This window comes from Lissotriton helveticus, chromosome 5_1, assembly GCF_964261635.1.
Source record: "Lissotriton helveticus chromosome 5_1, aLisHel1.1, whole genome shotgun sequence".
Classification (NCBI taxonomy): domain Eukaryota; kingdom Metazoa; phylum Chordata; class Amphibia; order Caudata; family Salamandridae; genus Lissotriton; species Lissotriton helveticus.
In genome coordinates this window covers 2,093,728,201-2,093,747,826 of record NC_136065.1, presented here as the reverse complement: position 1 = coordinate 2,093,747,826, position 19,626 = coordinate 2,093,728,201, and the positions used below count along the sequence as shown (strand labels likewise).

General features: G+C 41.8%; 1 protein-coding gene across 3 annotated transcripts in view; it reads right to left on the bottom strand.

The window, feature by feature from the left end:
* Positions 1-9,534: 9,534 nt before the first annotated feature.
* Positions 9,535-19,626, bottom strand: part of MVB12B (multivesicular body subunit 12B) — a 465,376-nt gene continuing 455,284 nt past the window's right edge. For 2 of the 3 annotated variants that reach the window (XM_078646101.1, XM_078646103.1), the window contains one exon: positions 12,578-13,472. In XM_078646101.1, coding sequence (XP_078502227.1) covers positions 13,386-13,472 — 87 coding nt within the window. In that variant the 3' untranslated portion in view covers positions 12,578-13,385. Of the gene's footprint in view, positions 13,473-19,626 lie in introns of all 3 variants that reach the window. The other variant, XM_078646102.1, reaches the window with a different exon arrangement.

The window sequence follows — 19,626 nt, the reverse complement described above, 5'->3', positions numbered from 1 at the left end:
AACTCTTTAGTTCCCCTTCGTTATACTCACGGTTTTTCATTGTTTAGGATCTCTGAAGCCCCTCCCCTTCTATCACCGTCCTGATGAAGACCCCGCTCTAAGGCTGTATTGTTACCTCGCTACACTCTAGGGGTCGAAACATCGACTTTCCTTTCCTTCCAACCACCAGCTGAAGCCATCTCAAATAATAAAACATGTTGATGAGCAATAGGCATGGTTTTCAAGAGTGAAATAACCATTTAGGGGGTACTACCTGTTGGCCTTGGTTCACCACCAATTGCCAATTATAACTGTGAATTTTAAGATTAGTCCTCCATTTTTTAGGCAGGATATCTTCACGTGCACTTCTATATCTTCACACTCCTTGGGGCACAATTGTTATTGTATTCGATACGTCAAAGATGTACTCTTTATTTCCCTTCTACGCATTGTGATTAAATAACAGTGTGCTTAACCTTTCTATCATTCTTGAATTTTCTTTTTTATGCACATGATCATTTTGAATTGTTTGTTTTGTCGTAAAGACTGTGAACTGGGACCCCTCTTTCATATGTAATGCTTTCATCATTTGTCACGCTCATCTGCGTGGTTCAAGAAGTATTTTTAATTTTCATTTTATTTCAGGTAAGAAAACTCCTTCTCATTTACAAAGTTCCTGAATGGTTAACTGAGCATCAAGTTGACTACTTAGCAGTAAAGTCTTCAATTTAGTAAATCGTTATCATGCTCTGTTAACATCAACCGACTCTCTAAATCCCACGACCTCAACATCATCTCCTATGCCAACGACACCCAGCTGATCCACTCCCTCACCAAAGAACATCACCACCAAAACCAACCTCCACAACGGAATGAAGGCCGTCGCCGAATGGATGAGGAACAGCAGACTGAAGCTGAAGTTGGAAAAGACGGAAGTCCTCATCCTCTGCTCCACCTCTTCAGCCTGGGACAACTCCTGGTGGCCGACAACGTCGGAACAGCCCCGAAACCCACCGACCACGCACGCAACCTAGGGGTCGTCCTCGACTCCACCCTCTCCATGACTAAGCAGGTCAACGCTGTCTCCACATCCTGCTTCAACACCCTCCGAGTCGTCACCCAGGTCCTCGTCACCAGCAGGCTGGACTATGGAAACGCCCTCTACTCAGGCACATCGGCCAAACTCCTGAGACGACTGCAACGCATCCAGAACGCCTTGGCTCGTCTGATCCTCGACATCCTCTACCGCTGCCACATCACACCCCACGAGACCTGCTCTGGCTCCCCGTCAACAAGAGGGTAACCTTCAAGCTCCTCATCCACGCACACAAAGCTCTCCACAACACCAGCCCAGCATAACTCAACAGACGACTCAGATTCTACACCCCCACCCGCCAGCTCCGCTACGCCGGCCTCGCCCTCACCACAGTCCCCCGCATCCGAAGAACGACCGCCGGCGGCAGATCCTTCTCTCACCTCGCCGCCAAGACCTGGAGCAACCTCCCCACCAACCTACAGCAGACCCAAGACCTGCTGGCCTTCGGAAGATTCCTCAAGATCTGGCTCTTCGATCAGTAGCAGCACCCGCGCCCCCCCCACCCCCTCCGTTCAGCGTCTTGGGACCCTCATGGGTATGTAGTGCGCTTTCCAAGTAGCTTTATTGAATGATTGATTGATGTGAAACTCAACACACTCAAATTGTATTTAACACCGACCACCAAGTGGCATTGAAAACAACGAGAGGAATACCCCATGTTACTCTGTTACAGACAATACGCTTGCTATATCTCCGGCTTTAGGTGAATTGAGGTCAGAAATGTTTTAAGACACGAAGGGCCATATGTATCAAGCTAAATTGCGTTTGCAAATGCTGAAATTCGCAGAATTTCAGAATTTGCGATCGCAATTTAGCTGTGTGCTACGTAGGTAGGCAAATACCTACTTGCAAAAGAAGGAATCGCAAAAATTGCGATTCCTTATTTTGCGCAAGCATTTAGAATCGCAATTTGAGATTCCCTAAATGCTTTGCTAGTAGGCATTGCAAATTGCGATATTGCCTTCAGGAATCTCAAATTACCACTAAGTTTAAGTTGGTGGTAATTTGCGATTTCCTTTAAAAAAAAAAAAAAAAAAGGTGTCTTTTTGGAATCCTTGCGCCCTCGAAATTGCGCGCGCAATTCCTATTCATTCCTATAGGCCTGTTGGCCCATAGGAATGAATGGGAAGCCATTCCTTAATTGTGACTCGCATTTTGCGTGTCATAATTAAGGATTGCGAGGGAATTGCAAAAAAATTGCTAATTTTTTTTTTACAGATCGTTTTGCGATTCTCAAATAGCGATTCTCTAAAAATCGCTATTTGAGAATCGCAAAAGCGTTCGTTGATACACATGCTCCTTAGTGATATGCTTTACAAGAAAATTATTCTCTAACCTTTTAGTATCTGCTTTGAAAATCATACAGAAAGACTTGTCATGCAAAGGTTATTGGTTGGCTTTTTGATGGTTTGAAATTGGGGAAGTATTACTGCTCTCTCACTCTTTGAATGATGTGGTGAAATTATGGGTGCATATACATTTAAACACTCTGGCCCATATGCATCAACACATTTTCCCATAGACACAGAATGGCTAAACCCCTTTGATACATCTGGCGCAATGTTGCAAAATCATGCAGTAGTCTTATACAATTTTCATTGAATCACGAGTGACGCATGAACAAGTATGTGTGGTTAACAACTAATACATATGTATTATTATTAACTAATATGGTTTTTGGTCTGTCTCTTCTTTATTTAGTTTTGTTTTTAATCTCGTTATTTGTGCATATATGTAATATTGAATTAATTTCAATTTAAAATAAATAACCTCAACACTGGTGTAGAAGTGGTCTTATATGAAGAAACCATAGGTTCCAGCTGTGATAAGGTACAGAAATTGTGTGTCCATTGGACCAAAGTCATCACTTAGGAGGGGAAAGAAAGCAACTATGATTGTACAATATTTTAAACAAGTTTGTGGTTCTACTTAGGGGTTAGGTAACCCTTTATAGAACTGGTTAACCATATTCTATACAGAACCCGAGCAATAGTAAAGGAGGTGGCCCATTTCACATCTTTTTCCATAAGCACTAAGCAAACACTCAGGTTTGACATAGATCCCCCATTCCCTCAAGGAGGATTGGACCTCGCTTAAAAGGAGTCTGTTGAAATGGAGGTGAAACAAAGGTCAATGATGGAAAACCCTTCCATCCAAAATCACAGGGATTGTCATGGAAGAGGGGTTGTTAACAAGGGGACTGTAAAACACACAAGGAATTGTAGACAGGGTTATGGTGTGCATGGTAGCCTAGGACAAAAAAGACCTAGTGGACATTATGTGGATAAAGAGGAGCTAGTCAATGGAGGAATAAAATGGAGACAATAGTTAACATGAATTGAACAACCGTTCATTCACAGATGCATTGTTGCTTCCGTTAGCAACAATGGTATGGTTGACAATGGAGCAGATTGTGACAATCAACTCAATGACAAGAAGGACCCTTAGACAGACATTTCTATCTTGGTAACAACTGTGCATTTGATCACCTTAGCCCTTTAGAGGCATTCTTGTTTGCTTAGACTTTTTTTCACTTGTTCTTTAAGTTTACTCCTAAGAAAATCGGAGCTCCTCATACCTCCCTCTCAGATAAAAATACAGCATCTCCAGAAAGAGAAAAAACTATAGCTGCAACATTTTTAAAGACATTCAAGGAGGCCTCTCTATCTAACGTATTACCTTGCATTCTTGCAGTTCTTTGAAATCAGTTTTGCTCTCCAAATGATGAAAACATCTCTGAAAAACAGACACCAACCAGAAAATGTACTGGTACAAGAAATGCACAGAAATCTGAAGATGGTTGTCGAGGGGTGGGGGTAAATGTGCTGCACCTTATTTGTCAGCCAAAGGGACAAAACCGTGAGGCCAATAAGCTATGTAGGATAATGTGTTATATGTCTTTAACACTGCCTTGTTAAACATACCAAAGATTCCTAGGATGAAAAATTGGAAACTCAAATGCAAGTACATTTATGAAATTCTTAGCTATTTTTCTGATCATGTTTGCGATATTTTAAGAGCACATTTGGTGACAAAGATTACGCACACATCATGAACTGTTTAAAACAAACTTTTATTGAACAAATAATATTAAGAAACAAATAATATTAAGAATACAGACTAGGAATCACACAGATAAACTTCCCTTTGTAAAAGGTAGGAGAGTTATTCTAAAAATAAATATAAAAGTTAATAACATCTGCAACAGGAGTGCTCATTACATATATTTTCAATAGGGCAACAAAAAGGTGTAACATCAGAAATGTGTCACAACAGAATGAAATTGTTCACCCTAAACAGCATGAAACCAATAGAATAATTTTAGTTTTTGTAAGGATATTTTTAAAAACTAAACATGGATATATGGCAAGATGGGGCTCCACAATGAGAAGAACAAAGTTATCTGAAACACCACAGATCAGTCTGCTTCATACTATTGTCAATTTGACTTCCAAGTGGTGCCCTAACCACCCGTTCTCAACGAGGATCAGATGTGCTTTCTTACACTCTGACCCACCTTACATTTTTGAACTTTTGCTATTTTATCAATTGTCAGTTGATAAACAAAAACTTTATAATGTCACCAAAGCTGCCTGCTGATTGCTACTGTAGGAGGGCATTAGTATAGACTAATACATATTAAAAACACATGGAGAGGCACATATATGACATCTGTACATTTAGATGTTCAATCTTTAAATACTTCGAGTTATGGTATAGGACACCACTCAGTTTCACTTATCATGAATCCCATTTAAAAGACAATCTGATAAGGTACAGTGCCAAGTTTTGCCATTTACAACTAAAATGATAAAAAGCAAGTATATATAAACTGAGCATATCATTGTCAGTACACTTAGACGTAAACACTCTTTTCTTTCAGATACTTTTCACGTCTATTTCTCTAAATGTTAAGATATTTCTGAAGAAACCCTGTGTTAAATGCATTTTAAGTTATTCACTTCTGGACTACAGTAATGTCTTTCATTTGGGCCTCCCACAACCTCTGATGCAGAGGAGGCCAATGTAGGTCCAGAGGTGAGCAAAATCAAGGCTAGAGTTATTTTGACTATGTGAATGATTTTCGTTTATAGTCATTCTATGTAAATGTATGTTCAGTAGATATCTGGATAATCAACCCTCTACTATCCAGCACCTCCAATGGACACCACTTCTCCAATATGTAGGTTACAGCTAGTACACAATGCAGACACATCAACATTCCTGAAACGGATGCTGAGACAACAAAATAAACCTCCAGTCAGTGGCTACATATTTATGCAATGATACAATTGAAGGTATTTTGCCTAGCTCACAAGGTATTATTATAGACACTGCCAAACTTAGATTGCCCCCAAGTAAAACCCATATTACGTTCTTCTGCCACGTCTATGGGTTGTCTGAAGATGAAAAATGGATGCCTTGTTGATAGATCCTTTTCTGTCCAGACTTGGCCTAGTGGAAATCGGCATCAGAAGCCAATTATAAGCTGGCAGGTCACTTGACCTTTAGGAAGCTATAACATTTTGCTCCTATAGCCATTATCCAAACTTTTTGCCTCCTGATCTAATTTATTTTCTACAGGATCCAGACGCTCAAGAGTATACGTGCACTTAAAACAACACAAATACATTTACCAACTCTAGCTGTGGACACAAATTAAGGATCTTGAGTGTTGGCTTTTCATATAAGCACAGAGTAGATGCTGACACTGTGGCATAACCTTTAAAGTTAAAAAATGTACAAATGGTTGCAAACAGAGCAGGAGAATAGCTTCCGAGTTGGCAATAAAATATAAACACTTATCACAATATTCACAGTCTAAAACACACTGTCACCTATGAGCCTGTGTGCCACTCCAGCAATAACAATGAGCACATTTCACAGTCTTGCTACTATTAAATGTAGCATCCCCCTCTGCTTGGCTGTCAACACTGCACAATATAAAAAAATGTGCGTCAAATGAAGGAAGAAACTGAAACCCGTAAACTAATATATTATTTGTCCTGTTTTAAGTTGAAAAAAGTAAGTTTTCATGTGGAAAACTACATATTAGCAACATAATACTATCAGAGCTACAAATGCACACAATGAACTTGACAAACATTTATCAACATCCTTTATTACTAATGTTTTAAAATAGGGTTGCATGTTTTGGATCGCATGTCGCTTTCTTACATTGTATATGTTGTTTAAATAAAATAAAATATTGCAGGTTATGATTAGAAGTTAAATACATTTAAGGAATAACATGGAACTTGTTAACATTGTACAGTGTACTCCACTACCTTTACATAGCAGAAATACAACTATATGACCACAGAGATAGAAAAAAAACAAGACCAAAACGACCTGTGGTGTACTGTTCTTCCAAAACAAAGCATAGAGCCTGGGTGTAAAGTCATACATCAGTGGGCTCAGTAACTGTTCCCAAAGGAAAACAATATTTGTTCTCAGTAGGAGGAACATGCTTTATTTGTATGGTAATTAGAAAAAAAACACCAAACTGAAAACTAACAGGTAAGAAAAACAGGGTCTCCAATTATCTGATGTAAAAAATGCTAAGTTTAAAATGGGAGACACAGGGTAGTAGCAGCAGCCTCTGACACGGGAAGCAAAAGCTTTCTACATATGCCAAAGAGCGATATGTGGATAGAAATAGTTTAATGCAAGGTAGCAGGAATGCTATTTTGGGGGTGGTCCATTAGGATATCAGACAGGAAAGTAAGTGAAGGGTCTGCACTAATTTAACAGTGCATCTGAATTTCACGTATGAGGTGCAGTTGATATTTGGCATATAGGAGCTTGGGACAGCCAATGGAATTTGCTCATGAAATAGTTAAACACCCTTCAAATTGGATGGGAAATATAATGATCCTAGTTAAATGCTATTCAATGGTCAGAATGATTGCATGACATGATTTAAGATAAGAGCAGAAAGTCTTGTTTTGTGTGCTACACTTTATGCCATCAGCTTCTCAATGTTGGTGACATCAAGCCCAGATCATTTGAAATGGGGAAATACTGCGTAAAAAGCAGCTTGGGAAGCTATTTGTACATGCGATTTTCTTTTTTTCACCTAAGTCAAATCAGGCGCAAAAAATAAAAACAAAAAAAGACGACGGATATCCATACGGTGCACATGGTTTTTGTCCTGAAGCGTTTTGGGATCTAGTTTTTGCACCTGGCTCTAAATGAACCCACCAGTGTTCTGCTAGCAATATTACACTCTTTACTGTCTATATTCTGTATTTTAAAATAAACTAAATTATTTGAGCACAATTCCCAAACCTAAACAGGTAACACTCAAAAAAAGTCATACGTGACAAAATATTTGTGACTAAAGGATTCAAAAGCCCCCCCCCCCCCAAGACAGCTTCAGTTTAGAAGAGAAATACTGTGGATTAGAAATGTAAACTTTGTATGTATGAAATAAGGTGTCTTTAGGCACTGCAGCTTGGAAGGAGCATCCAACTTTAGATTTCAGTTAAAATAACCCTCAGATAATTGTCAAGCGTGAAACTCTGGTGATGGTAGAAGTCAAAGCAAGAGCACCCTGTTCTTACCCTGTCCATCTTCCCCACTACAAATGTACTTGCAGAATGTTCCACATCATTCCATTCAGTTGTCAATAATGCCATAATCCTTTGGAGTCTAACTGGACAAGTCATAAAGGTGGCTGTTGCTACCTGGCTGCAACATACACTGACTACACACAATTCTAGTCTTGTCTCCCGGCTTCTCTTTAAGTATTTCCTTAATGACTTAGTTCACTTTTTGAAATGAGAGCTATGTAGATGGACCAATGGTAGATTCTTCTTCAATCTCAATTTCTGACACTAGAAAATTTACTGCTGCATAATAGAATCCATAGAGATAGATGTCTTGTAGCCGAAATCTGTCATTTATCTTGTAAGAAAGTCGGAAAATATTACAATTCTAAATGTAAAGCTGGACATACATGCTTGCGAACTTTTGCTATCTTGAAGTCATGCTAGAGCACATACCGTGGAAGGTCCACTGCACTGAAATATAATTAAAGGACACAAAGATGCGGAAATTAATGCCAATGGTAAACAACAAACGGAGCCAATCGCGTGTGCTTACACTTGCATAGATTTTGTCAATACCGTATTTTTTTATTTCAGCTGAGAGGAGGCCATCTATTAAGAACTAAATTGATTCAATTTTCTGCATCTACTCAGTGAGTGATTAACATCTAATAAAAAACACCCCTATCAAGTGCCTAAATGTGAAGTAACGACCCTGAAGAAATATTTTCTGCATACAACTCAATGCATTATGACCGCAATGCTTTACCATTTCGATTCCAACAAATGACACTTGTCACATTTCTGAGCGTGACATTCCTTCAATTTTCCAATGTTTTGCATTAAACGTACTCTACTTTCTTCTTTTGTAGTATCAACAAAATAACAGTGCTTTGTGCGCTTGTTTTGGGTTCATCAGTAAAATAGTCTCCACTTAATATAAAAAAGTAACTACAAGGAAATGTTTACAAATTACCTACACATTTTCAATATTACAGAAATCTATCTCAGCCTACAACTTCTCAATAAACTTAAATCCACTTAATACACAAGGAATTAAACTACTGTGATATCAAAGATATGTATATAAATCCTAGGGAGTTACAACAACATACCTGATTAAACTAAACAACAACGAGGATGGCATTCCATCAATTGTAATGCTTACGACCAAGGCTCAACCTCCCCTTTGTTCATTCATGAGCAATGCAGCACATTGTGTAAAGTGCTGCAGGACGGGATATGCATATGCAGTTGAGGGGGCAGCACTTTCTGAAGGTGTTCATTGAAATAGTACCAACAATTTCAACTCCTGTGGAAATGTTCCACACTTCTGCAGCTTCTGACGACATTATGAAACTAATAACATCCGTTGGTAACTGTTGTCATTTTTAAATAATATGGGATGATGTGTTGAATTCTTTAACACTAACTAAAGGTTGTGGATGGCACATCATCTTCCAACCGAATCACATCTCAAACTGTGAGCAATCACGGGACGAGAGCGTACAAACTATTGTCTGCATGTGCTATGAAACCAGCAAAAAGATTGAGAACAGAACCCCCTTCCTGTATTAACCAGTACAATGCTGCTTTTAATTACATGTAACATAGAAAATCCATTTTCTTCCAAGAAAGATACAACGGGTGGGAATTTCATGTCACATGTGATCATCTGCCCGTGTAAGGACTTGGCAAATCCACTCTTTCATGGTAAAAAGAGAATCTACTGGTTAACTTGTTCACATCAGCACTCCTCTTTTAGCTAATTTTAATGACTTTTCAGTACAGGTGTGATCATGTCACAATCATAACTCCTCAATCAATGCTTTTCGTGATTGCACTTTCCTTCCTATTATTCACACTGGACTCAAAGTGATGGATCTGAATAATTTTATTTCTTCAAAATTTCTTCTGGAACTTTAAGTTTCTTTAATTTCTGAGATTGCAGACAATAACTCCTATGTGTATATTCTTCAACTTTCAAATTTAAATTTCACTCCGGGCGTTTCAGAGACTAACCACTGATATAGTGACTATCAATTCCTTATTGTCTTCAACTGTTATTTTTGTTCCTTTTCCTCGCTACTTTGAATTGGGAGCAGAGAGAGAGACATGTTGAGTCGAGAGTTGAAACACACCGAAGAAACACATCTCTGCAAATGAATGTAGGATTAGAGGTATTGTTCTAATGTCTACATAGAATGTTAAGAGTGAGTTCAGGCTAAGGTTGCTAATAGATAAACTTTTTGGGCATAAAGAATTTGCTTCGTCCCAGTCTTGTAGTTCTCCTTGTATTCATGAGTGAGCCATCAGTGCTACAAATGTAAATCACACCTACTCCTAAACCTATCTTTATGAAATGGCCCTATGATTTTGTTTTATTTCTTTAGAATGTTGACATTTCCTCTCAATGTTGGGGATGGCCCCGAAATGCAAAGAGGCAAGTTTAAAGTTGAAGATTAACAAAGAAATGCACGAGTCATTATTCTCAAGTAGATGAAATGAAAGAACTGCAATGTACTGGATGAAATATTTAACAAATATAAATAGTTACTTAAATATATAACCTTGGGCGGAGTGTCATATGAGACAGGCGGTCCACTCTTGTAGACAAGGATTAGTAAGTATTGAATCCACGCATTGTGGGGGGGCTGGCTCAAACAGTTTTCTCATGGTGCTGTACATTTCCTGGGACAGAAGTGCATTTGCGAAAATGGTTGCCCCAGGTCCATGACTAAACCTAACTTGTGCACATCTGCTTCAATGCTACAATTCCACTGATGGGCAGAAAACACAATATCAACTCATCCAACAATATCAACCTCTAGTTACGCATTGGCCACGAAAATATGTCACCTGCCAACCTGCAAGTGAGTGGCCCATCAAGCCGAACTACAGTAATCAACCGTTTACGTCACAACACACTGTCTTACTTTCTCTAGACCCGACTTACTTTCAGAATAACCCCTAAGCTAACAGTACGTCTGATGCAAATGCTTTTGAGAAGGGTTTATCTGGTGACTGAACTTTTTGATTCATGACAACTTCTTAGAGAAAGTATTATGGTTTATAAACTCGGAATGAAATTACATCAAGGTACAAAAGAATCTACTTGCAAATACGTATGTGTACTTAAACAATACGGAAGTAGAAAATCTATTTGGATACAAAAAACACCAATGGCTGTGCAAAGCAATTTAGTGTGTTATTTTAACACAATTTTGAAAATAGGATAATACCAACAACATCAACACGTGTTACAATGGCAAATGCAATTGCATATAGGTTAGTCACCACATACTATTTACAATACAAAACTGCAACCGTCTCTACTCCTGTAGGAAATGACTGTTCACTGGTGGACATGTCAAGGCTGTTCAACGAGAAGCAACAGAAGTAGCAAAGTTATGGCATAAACTATTGCCAAAAGACAATTCTATGATTAGCAGAACATTTCCTTTGACCTTCTGTGGTGCAATTAACTTACAGAATAGTGGGATAGATTCAGTGGCAATGACCATGATGGGTGAATGCAGTGGCAAGACTTTTGTAAGCACCTTCATAGCAGGCCACGATGAATAGTCAGTAAGACTCAGTCCCGTATTAAAGGCTCATAGAAACCCAGTGATACACTAAGAACCTTTTTACAACTGTTGAGTCAAAGAAAAACCCATAGGACAATCCATACCTAATTAGGTCAAAATAATCCAATGACAACTTGAAAATTCAGTTCCGTATCATACAGCTTGCTACCTTGAACAACGAACCTCTGACCCTTTTCAATGGTGAGAGCTGGACGGTGGGCCATGCACCTACTCAGACTGGCAATTTAGATACAATAATTACAATGATGTCCATATGCTGGGACTAGAACATCGGAACTAAAACCAGCTGACCTCTCATTTCTTCTGTCCTCTTGGCTCCTAGGATATTCAACCTCAGCCGTGTGGTGTCTTCTCTCATCTCCGAGGAGAAGGGAAATTTGCTTCAATTTTGAGTCGTGTCACACAAACGATTTCTACAGACCTTAGCAAACATTACTGCCACCGAATAGCAATTTACGTGTATCTGAAGGATTGTTAGGCGAGGTATTAGAACCACCCAAACAAGAAAAAACATCTTTGTCCACCATCAATAAATATCACCTAGTGAAGAAGATTTTGTGGAAGTAAACTGTGCTGTTATATATACAAAAACACAGGCTACTGTGATTCAAGCGTGGGCCAAGTTCCACAACAAATGTAACCAAGTTCTAAATAGCAAACGTGAAAACTTGAACGTTTCAAAACACGCTTCTGAATCTGTGTCTGTGATACAACTGGTTACACATTTCCAAACTCATCTAGAATAACTTTATTTTCCAGGCCACAACATTTGCCTGTTGAGTACTTGTGTATTTTTAGATCCAAAGCAGCAAATAATGGTTTGATCCATTCAGCGCACACATTTGCAAGGTGGAGAGCAGTTTGCATGCTGTGTTGATAAGAGATGGTGACTGTGAAAGTTTTCCAGAAGGAAGAGTCTACAAAGAGTGGGGGTGGATGAGGTAGTCTTGCAATAAGCCCATGTGCTTGCTTTTTGCATGGCGGCAAGTTTCATTAGATTGTTCAGATGTTTTCCTAACGTTCAAGCGGGATCGCTCCGTGTTAGGATTTGATGACATTTCCTGGCGTGACTAAGCCATGGTCGGATGCCCAAGCAATAAGCTAAGCTGGGCCAAGCACCTCGAGCACATAAACCACTGAGTTAACTTTTAACACGTCGTTGGAAGGATCTTCTGTGAAAACTTTTGATGTACAAATATCAGCTGCATAAAATTTAGGTTACAATGTAAAACGGATGGAAAAACATTTTCATCCATTCCTGTGGGCCAAGATTCAATTCAATCTTTTTGCTGTTATTGTAGTCACAGCTCATGGAATCTGTTCTCAAGCAACCCAGATTCAACTTTTATTTATCTACTTTATCTCCGTGATTTTCTAGTTTAAATACACGAACAGTGGTACACACGTTTGAAACCATACCCAGGTCTCTAAGTTTGTTTGCAATTGAACTAAAATTTGCTTGGTGACTCAACATCTGCAGTACCAGATTTAATTTTCACAATTTAGTGCTGGCCTGACCAATAAAATGAATGATGAGGAAACAGAGTTAAAAAGCGTCTTGTTTTCTGGCCCTGCGTAACTCAAATGAGCTTACTGCAAAAGGCAGATAGGGAACATCAAACTGCACCATCCTGAAATCTTCATTTTTTAACTTGTGCTTTACAATTTTTTGCTCTTGAACATATTCATCTCCATCCATAAATGCAACATGGGAAGGAAGTTGAGCCAATATAAATCCTTATTTTAGGCTTCCCTCCCACCCCACGTGGATTGAGTATGTTACAGTAAGTCAAATACTGATTCTGTTTAAATTTTCTAGCAAATTTTGTGTACCACAGTTTTTAATACTAACGTTTCAAATTGCTAGAAAAAATCAGCCATCAGTGTAACAACAGCAGGATGTCTACTCAGCGCAGTGGTGCACGGCTGAGGACTCCACGAGTGGTTATTGGTGGTTGGCTGTGGAGAAAGGCGTTGCTTCTCTGTATTTACAAAAAGACATATTCAGAACTATAAAGTGTAGGCAGAGTGGTTAGAAACAAGTCCTCTTTGAGCAACACTTCCAGTAACACTGCTCCTTGCGGGGTAGGATCCCTCTCAGTAGTATGTGGGCACGCGCGCCTCGTCACGCAGAGTCGCTGTGCTACCTCCTCAGGATTGCGGGATCTGCTGACATCGGGTAGGGCTGGGAGGCAGTCGCGCAGCAGCACTTTGTTCTGTCCTGAAGCTGTAATCATACTGCAAAGGAAGAAGAGAGAATAGGCGGTTAAGGATGAGTAGTAGGTGCCCAGCTTTAAACACAGGACAAGCAGACGCAAGTATTTTACGAATATTTATACGCATGAGCGTCAAACTAAACACAGTGCACACATATTGGACTGTGCAATTGTTAATGTTTATATTCCTTAATCAATGCTTTGCACCAGGCACTGCAATATCTATGTAGCCAAAACTTTCAAATGATCTACAGTGTATATTCAGCCATGCAAATTATACACCTGCAGGTGCTAAATGACATTCTGATACATATTAATCTCTGCCCCAATTGTAAGGCTTCTCAATCTGTTATAGAGTATTGCACATGGTTACATAAGGCTGCAAATCTAATATAAGTCTACAGTGCCCCTTTCAACTGGTCCATGTCCAACAAAACATTCAAATATCAATAAATAAGTAAACACAAACAAATCAGGGGCAAGCTGAAGGAAAGCAGCTGTGTTATGAAAAATGGCAGCAAGTTCATCTGGATTTGCAACAAGTCTGCTCTCCAGTGGCAAACTGGTAGGATGGAAGCAGTTGCAAACATCTAGGCATCTCCATCTTGACGGGCATCAAGTTAGAACCATAGTAGTGTTAAGTGCACGTTTACTCATTAGCATGTGGCTTCATCCGCATGCAAATGAAGGAATGTCTTTGCCCATGCACTTGTGCCATATCAACGGTGCATGCACACAGGAAAGTTACCCCTGGCAGGGTGCGCTCACTGTGCTTCACCAATGAGATGATGCACAATGAGTGCACACCTGAGGTGCCCTTTGAGGGTACTGAGTGCCTCAAGGAATCTCTAGGGGTTCCTCAGAGATGGATAGTCACAGACATCATTTTATTATGAGTGTCCAAACCCATGGGTCCAGAAAGGCAGGCTTTGAGCGACAATGCCAAGACACAGGTGTGCAGCAGGCACTGTGCTGTCAGTATCTACGCTCTTACAACACAACCTCTGAAAAGTGTGAAGAAGGACCCACAAATGGAGTTCAATGTTTGACTGTGCTATTCTCAGGGTGCCTTCCGCCGACCTTCGAGGATGGGGGCTAACAACACATCAAGCAGCACGTATTGCATAAAACACCACTTTAATCATAGTGTGGTCCACAGCAGCAGCCTACGAGGAAGAAGGTACGCAATACCATGCCGCGTGTCATGTGCTCAAATCCTATTCCAAAGCATAAGGTCGACAACACCACTGTTTGGTAGAAAGCCACTAGAAAAACATATTTAGTGAGGAAATTCAGTCTGACGTATCCACTCATTTCCCCCTGGAATGATAAACAATTCTTATTGAGTTGTATCAACTACAGACATTAGCAGTTGTAGCGGGAGACAGCCATGACAACGCGGGCTTTACACCGCGCTGCCATCACAACGCAAGTCGTTATAACGACGTGCGCTGGATGGCGCTAGATACTAAGGAATAGTAGATTTACTATTCCAAAACCTTCCCTACTGTTGCGTAGGCTGGAGTTGGAATAGTTAATGATACTATTCCAAAATCCAGCGCCTACAGCGCAAGTCGTTGTACCGACTTGCGTTGTAATGGATGCGTCGTAATGGCAGCGCGGTGTAAAAGCCCGCGTTGTCATGACATACATCAGTTGTAGCAGGATGAGAACAAAATGGGTGGCAATCTTTTTTAGAGCTTAGCAATTGTAGCAGGAGAAAAACAAGAAAACAAACAGGTAGCAATCTTCAGATACATTTCAATTTCAGTACATGAAAGAAACCAAGGTTCAGTACCTGCACTAATAGGCTAGGAGTGAAATGCACTGGCTCATAATGAAGTAAAATGTCAGAATCCTTCAGCTACGAGATGCCCTGTATAATTGTCTCCCTGTGTGTCCTAAAAGGATGAGGGGTACTCAGTGAATAACACTGACCAATGACTTATTGAAGTGCCTGGCCAACACTCACCAATCAAGAAGCGGTCCAAAAAAATGTCATCCCAGGCCACCAAAAAACCCACAGTCTTAAGCTGGCTAAGCAGGCACTTAACAAGGCAATGAGAGCAAAAAAGAAAGGTATCTACCCGCCAGGGGGGCCCCCCATTGCTGTTTTGCGAGCTAAGTACAAAAAGAACATTTGGGATCTGAAAAGAAAACGGACCGAACAGAACTGGCTGACAGTGTTTTCCATAATTAAAGGTAAAGATAATAGCAAGCTCTGGCGCTACATCAACAGCTTGTCATCAGGAGGCGTACACAAGGTCAACAGTGTTGGAGGAAAAGTGTGAGAACAGTATGCAAAGGGGCTGTTCACCTGTGAGCCAAAGCGGAAGTCTCACTGCATCACCGGGTGGGCCAAGGCGGCGGCAGCTACCATCAGCTATGAAAGTGCTCCCAACGAAGAATCAAGTCCGACCCGACCTGGAAAATTCACAGAGGCGGAGATTGCAAAGCACATCAAAGCCATCAGAACCGATGGTGCCCCTGGACCTAACGGGATCCCCGCACAGGTTTTTAAGAAAGATCCTGCATTCTTCGCTTCCAAACTTACTCCTCTATTCAACCACGCATTCGCAACCGCAACCTTGCCATTTTCCTGGAAAGGCTCAATCCTCTTTCCTATTCACAAAAAAGGTGACCACTCTAACCCGGCTAATTACAGACTGATAGCCCTTCTTGACATTGCAGCTAAGATCTATGCCCGCCTTCTACTTAAGGACCTGGAAACTTGGGTGGATAAGAACGGCATACTCCCGCCCTCACAGACTGGCTTCAGGGCTAACTGTTCTACGCTGGACAACATCATAGCGCTTTCGTACCTCGCTAAGAAGGCCAACATGCGGAATAAGCTGCCCCTGTACTGTTGCTTTATCGACTATTCAACGGCCTTCGACCGTGTGAACAGAAGCCGGCTCTGGGCAAAACTAGAGTCTTGGGGGATCCCTAGAGATCTTCTAAAGGCCATAAAAGCACTTTACGAGGGGACCTGGGTTCAGGTGAAACTAAGCGCCACATCTGCAACCACAAGAATTGCCACTAACTCTGGATTAAAGCAGGGGTGTGTTCTGGCCCCCCTGCTTTTCAACTTGTACACTGCAGACATGGGGCACGCCCTGAAAGATGCCAACCTAGCACCGCCCAGACTGGGGAAGCTGGCTCTGGGTACGCTCCAGTACGCAGATGACACTGTAATTATGGACCATACCAGGGTAGGCCTCCAAAGAGCCTTAAACGGTCTCGCCACGTACAACAAGGAGAACGAGCTACATATTAACGTGCGCAAGACCAAGATAATAATCTTTGGCAACCATCCACACAAAACAAAAGCTTCATGGTCTCTGGGGGAACACCGAATCACCACGGCCCCATCCTACAACTATCTGGGCACATGGGTATCAGAGAGGGCCACTGCATTCAAACATCTGAAGACGCTTAAACCAAAAATTGACAAAATAATTACATCTCTAAGACGTCTAAGCCACGGCCTGGCCAGTCCCTCTGCAGATCCGATGCTGACAGTACTCAGGGCTAAACTGATCCCCGCCATCACGTACGGCCACATAGCCGATCCAGGGGCTTTTGAGAAAGTGGTCCAAGCGGCACAGGTGAAAGCATATAAGATGGTGCTACGAGCCCCCAAACAGGCACGGAATAACAGGGTGAGACTGGAAATAGGCCTGAAACGTCCTGAATTGGTACTATTGGGGAAGTTGCTAAAATACTACATCAGAGTTCTGAAGTCGCCCGACAACACCTTGAAGCACTCGCTAAAAACCATCTTTGGGGAAGCGGGCTCCCCATGGCAAGCCAAGGTGGAACTAGCAATTGATCTTCTGAAGATCGAGGGGCGGAGTCTGCACTTAAACGAAATCCCATATTCCGTCTGGGCAAAAGCCGTCAAGCGCCAAGTCCAGTCTATTTCCTTTGAGCTAGACCTTTCCTCGCTCCGGCCCAACCCGCTAACGTTGGCCTTGGACAAGTCCTACATTCCCGGTAAACCTCAACCATACTTACAAGACTCACTAACAATCGAAGCAAGACAAAAAATTCTGTTTATGCGCCTCTTGGCCCTCAGGATAACGGACTTCAACCCACGTTGGGCACGCTCGGACGGAGCCACTGCCTGCCGACTTTGCAACTATCGCAGAGAATCCTGGCTACACTTGCTATGTTGCTGCACTAAGCTGGCCAGTGACCGTCAGCGATTGCTACGTCCGGCACTACGCATCTTGGGCCACAGAAGTTGCAGAGAGGCCTCGGATTGGTGTTTCTCTGAAACCACAACATGTTTATTAGCCAGGATAGGCAAGTTCATCCATCAAGTTAAAATGGCACTCGAAAACCAACTAAAGGATACTATCCCGAAGAGCCCTGTGACCTGCCGCCCTAAAGTTGGCAATCCACAGATAACACAGGGAGTCGCCGAAAAGAAAATGGTTCCATCAGTCAGAGGCATCCAACTGGGGCCGACTAAGGGTCCGATGAAGCCCACAGTGCAACTGAAGATGTCGAACTTTTACACACCCTCCAGACTCTAGTATGCGAGGTCTCATGCTGACTCTAAAAACTTTAATTCTTTTTAAATAATGTATTGTACCAGTGAACATAGTCAGTATCGAGACCACTTAGCTGCACCAATGGTCCCTGACCGGTGTAGGTCGAGCGGGGGGGGGGGGGGGCATTTTACTGTATTTTACTGTATTTTATTTGAACCAAACTGCATTTTTTATACTGTAATGATTTTAAGTAATCGCACAGTTCATTAATAAACACGCTTTCAGTGAATAATAGGGATGGGTTGCAGAACTAGGAATAAGAAACCGGGGGAGCACAAGCGATAATTGTGTAATGCTGTGAAACAGATTTTGGGGGGGTTTGCGGAGCGGGTGTGAACTCTGCCGTATTGTGATGGAGGGGGAGGGTCGCCAGGGACTGGAGGCCTTTACATTTAAGACACTGAGGGAGGGCGGTCCTCTTCAGCCACATCCTTGTACTGTATAAGCATAGTGTCCCATGCAGCGGCCATAGGCTGCCATAGGGCGCCAGCGTGTACAACGGGCCTCCTCCCTTCAGTTCCCCAGGAAACTTCCCTATGTAATACTTATTAATGCTCAGTGCTCGAGACAAACTCTTCAGGATGAGAAACATTCTTGTTGCATTACAAGGAGCCAGCATCCTGTGACAGGCAGGCCAGGCTCTACTTATAAAACGAGAGACTGCTGGAGGGGCTTCTCTCAGCCTACATGGGATGATGGTTTGGGGTAAGAAAAACAAAACACTCCAGAAAAACTCCTAAAAGATTCCACTTTGAGGCATTCTGTCTTTTCCTTCATTAGTTCCCTTTGCCCCTACATTAGCTCAGTTCTGGATGGGGTATCATTTGAAGACCATACCTGCATTATCTACTCTCTGCACCGACCCCACCACTGCTGATACTGTTAACCTTTACCCGCCCCATTTCGTTCTGTATTAATCTCCGCCCTTCTCCTCACTTCTTACCTGGTTTATTTTTTGCAATGTTTTTCTAGTATGGTTACCGTTGCTTTTCATTCTTTATATAGTTTGGATTGAATGTAAGCGCCAAAATGCTTACAGGTGCTAGCATGCAATGTAAATGAAATACTTTCGCAAAAATACCCCACCCTACCTGGCTAACCCCCTCATCTTCTCCAGTGGGTCAAGGGGTCATAGCAGTCTGTGTGAGTGACTGTATGGGTGTGTGAGTGGGTTCATGAGTGGATGTTTGAGTGGGTCAGTGAGTGGGTGTATGAGTGAGTGGATCTGTGAGTGGGTGTATGAGTGAGTGGATCTGTGACTGGGTGCATAAGTGTCTCAATGGGTCTGTGAGTGAGAGCATAAGTCTCTGAGGGGGGGAGTGAATGGGTGCATGCATGAATGTGTGAGTGGGTCTGTGACTGGGAGGGCGAGCGTCTGGGTGGGTCTGTGAATGGATGCATGAGCCTTTACTGGGTCTGTGATTGAGTGTGAGAGTGACTGTATGGGTGTGTGAGTGGGTGTATGAGTGTCTCAATGGGTCTGTGAGTGAGAGCATAAGTCTCTGAGGGGGGAGTGAATGGGTGCATGCATGAATGTGTGAGTGGGTCTGTGACTGGGAGGGCGAGCGTCTGGGTGGGTCTGTGAGTGGATGCATGAGCCTTTACTGGGTCTGTGAT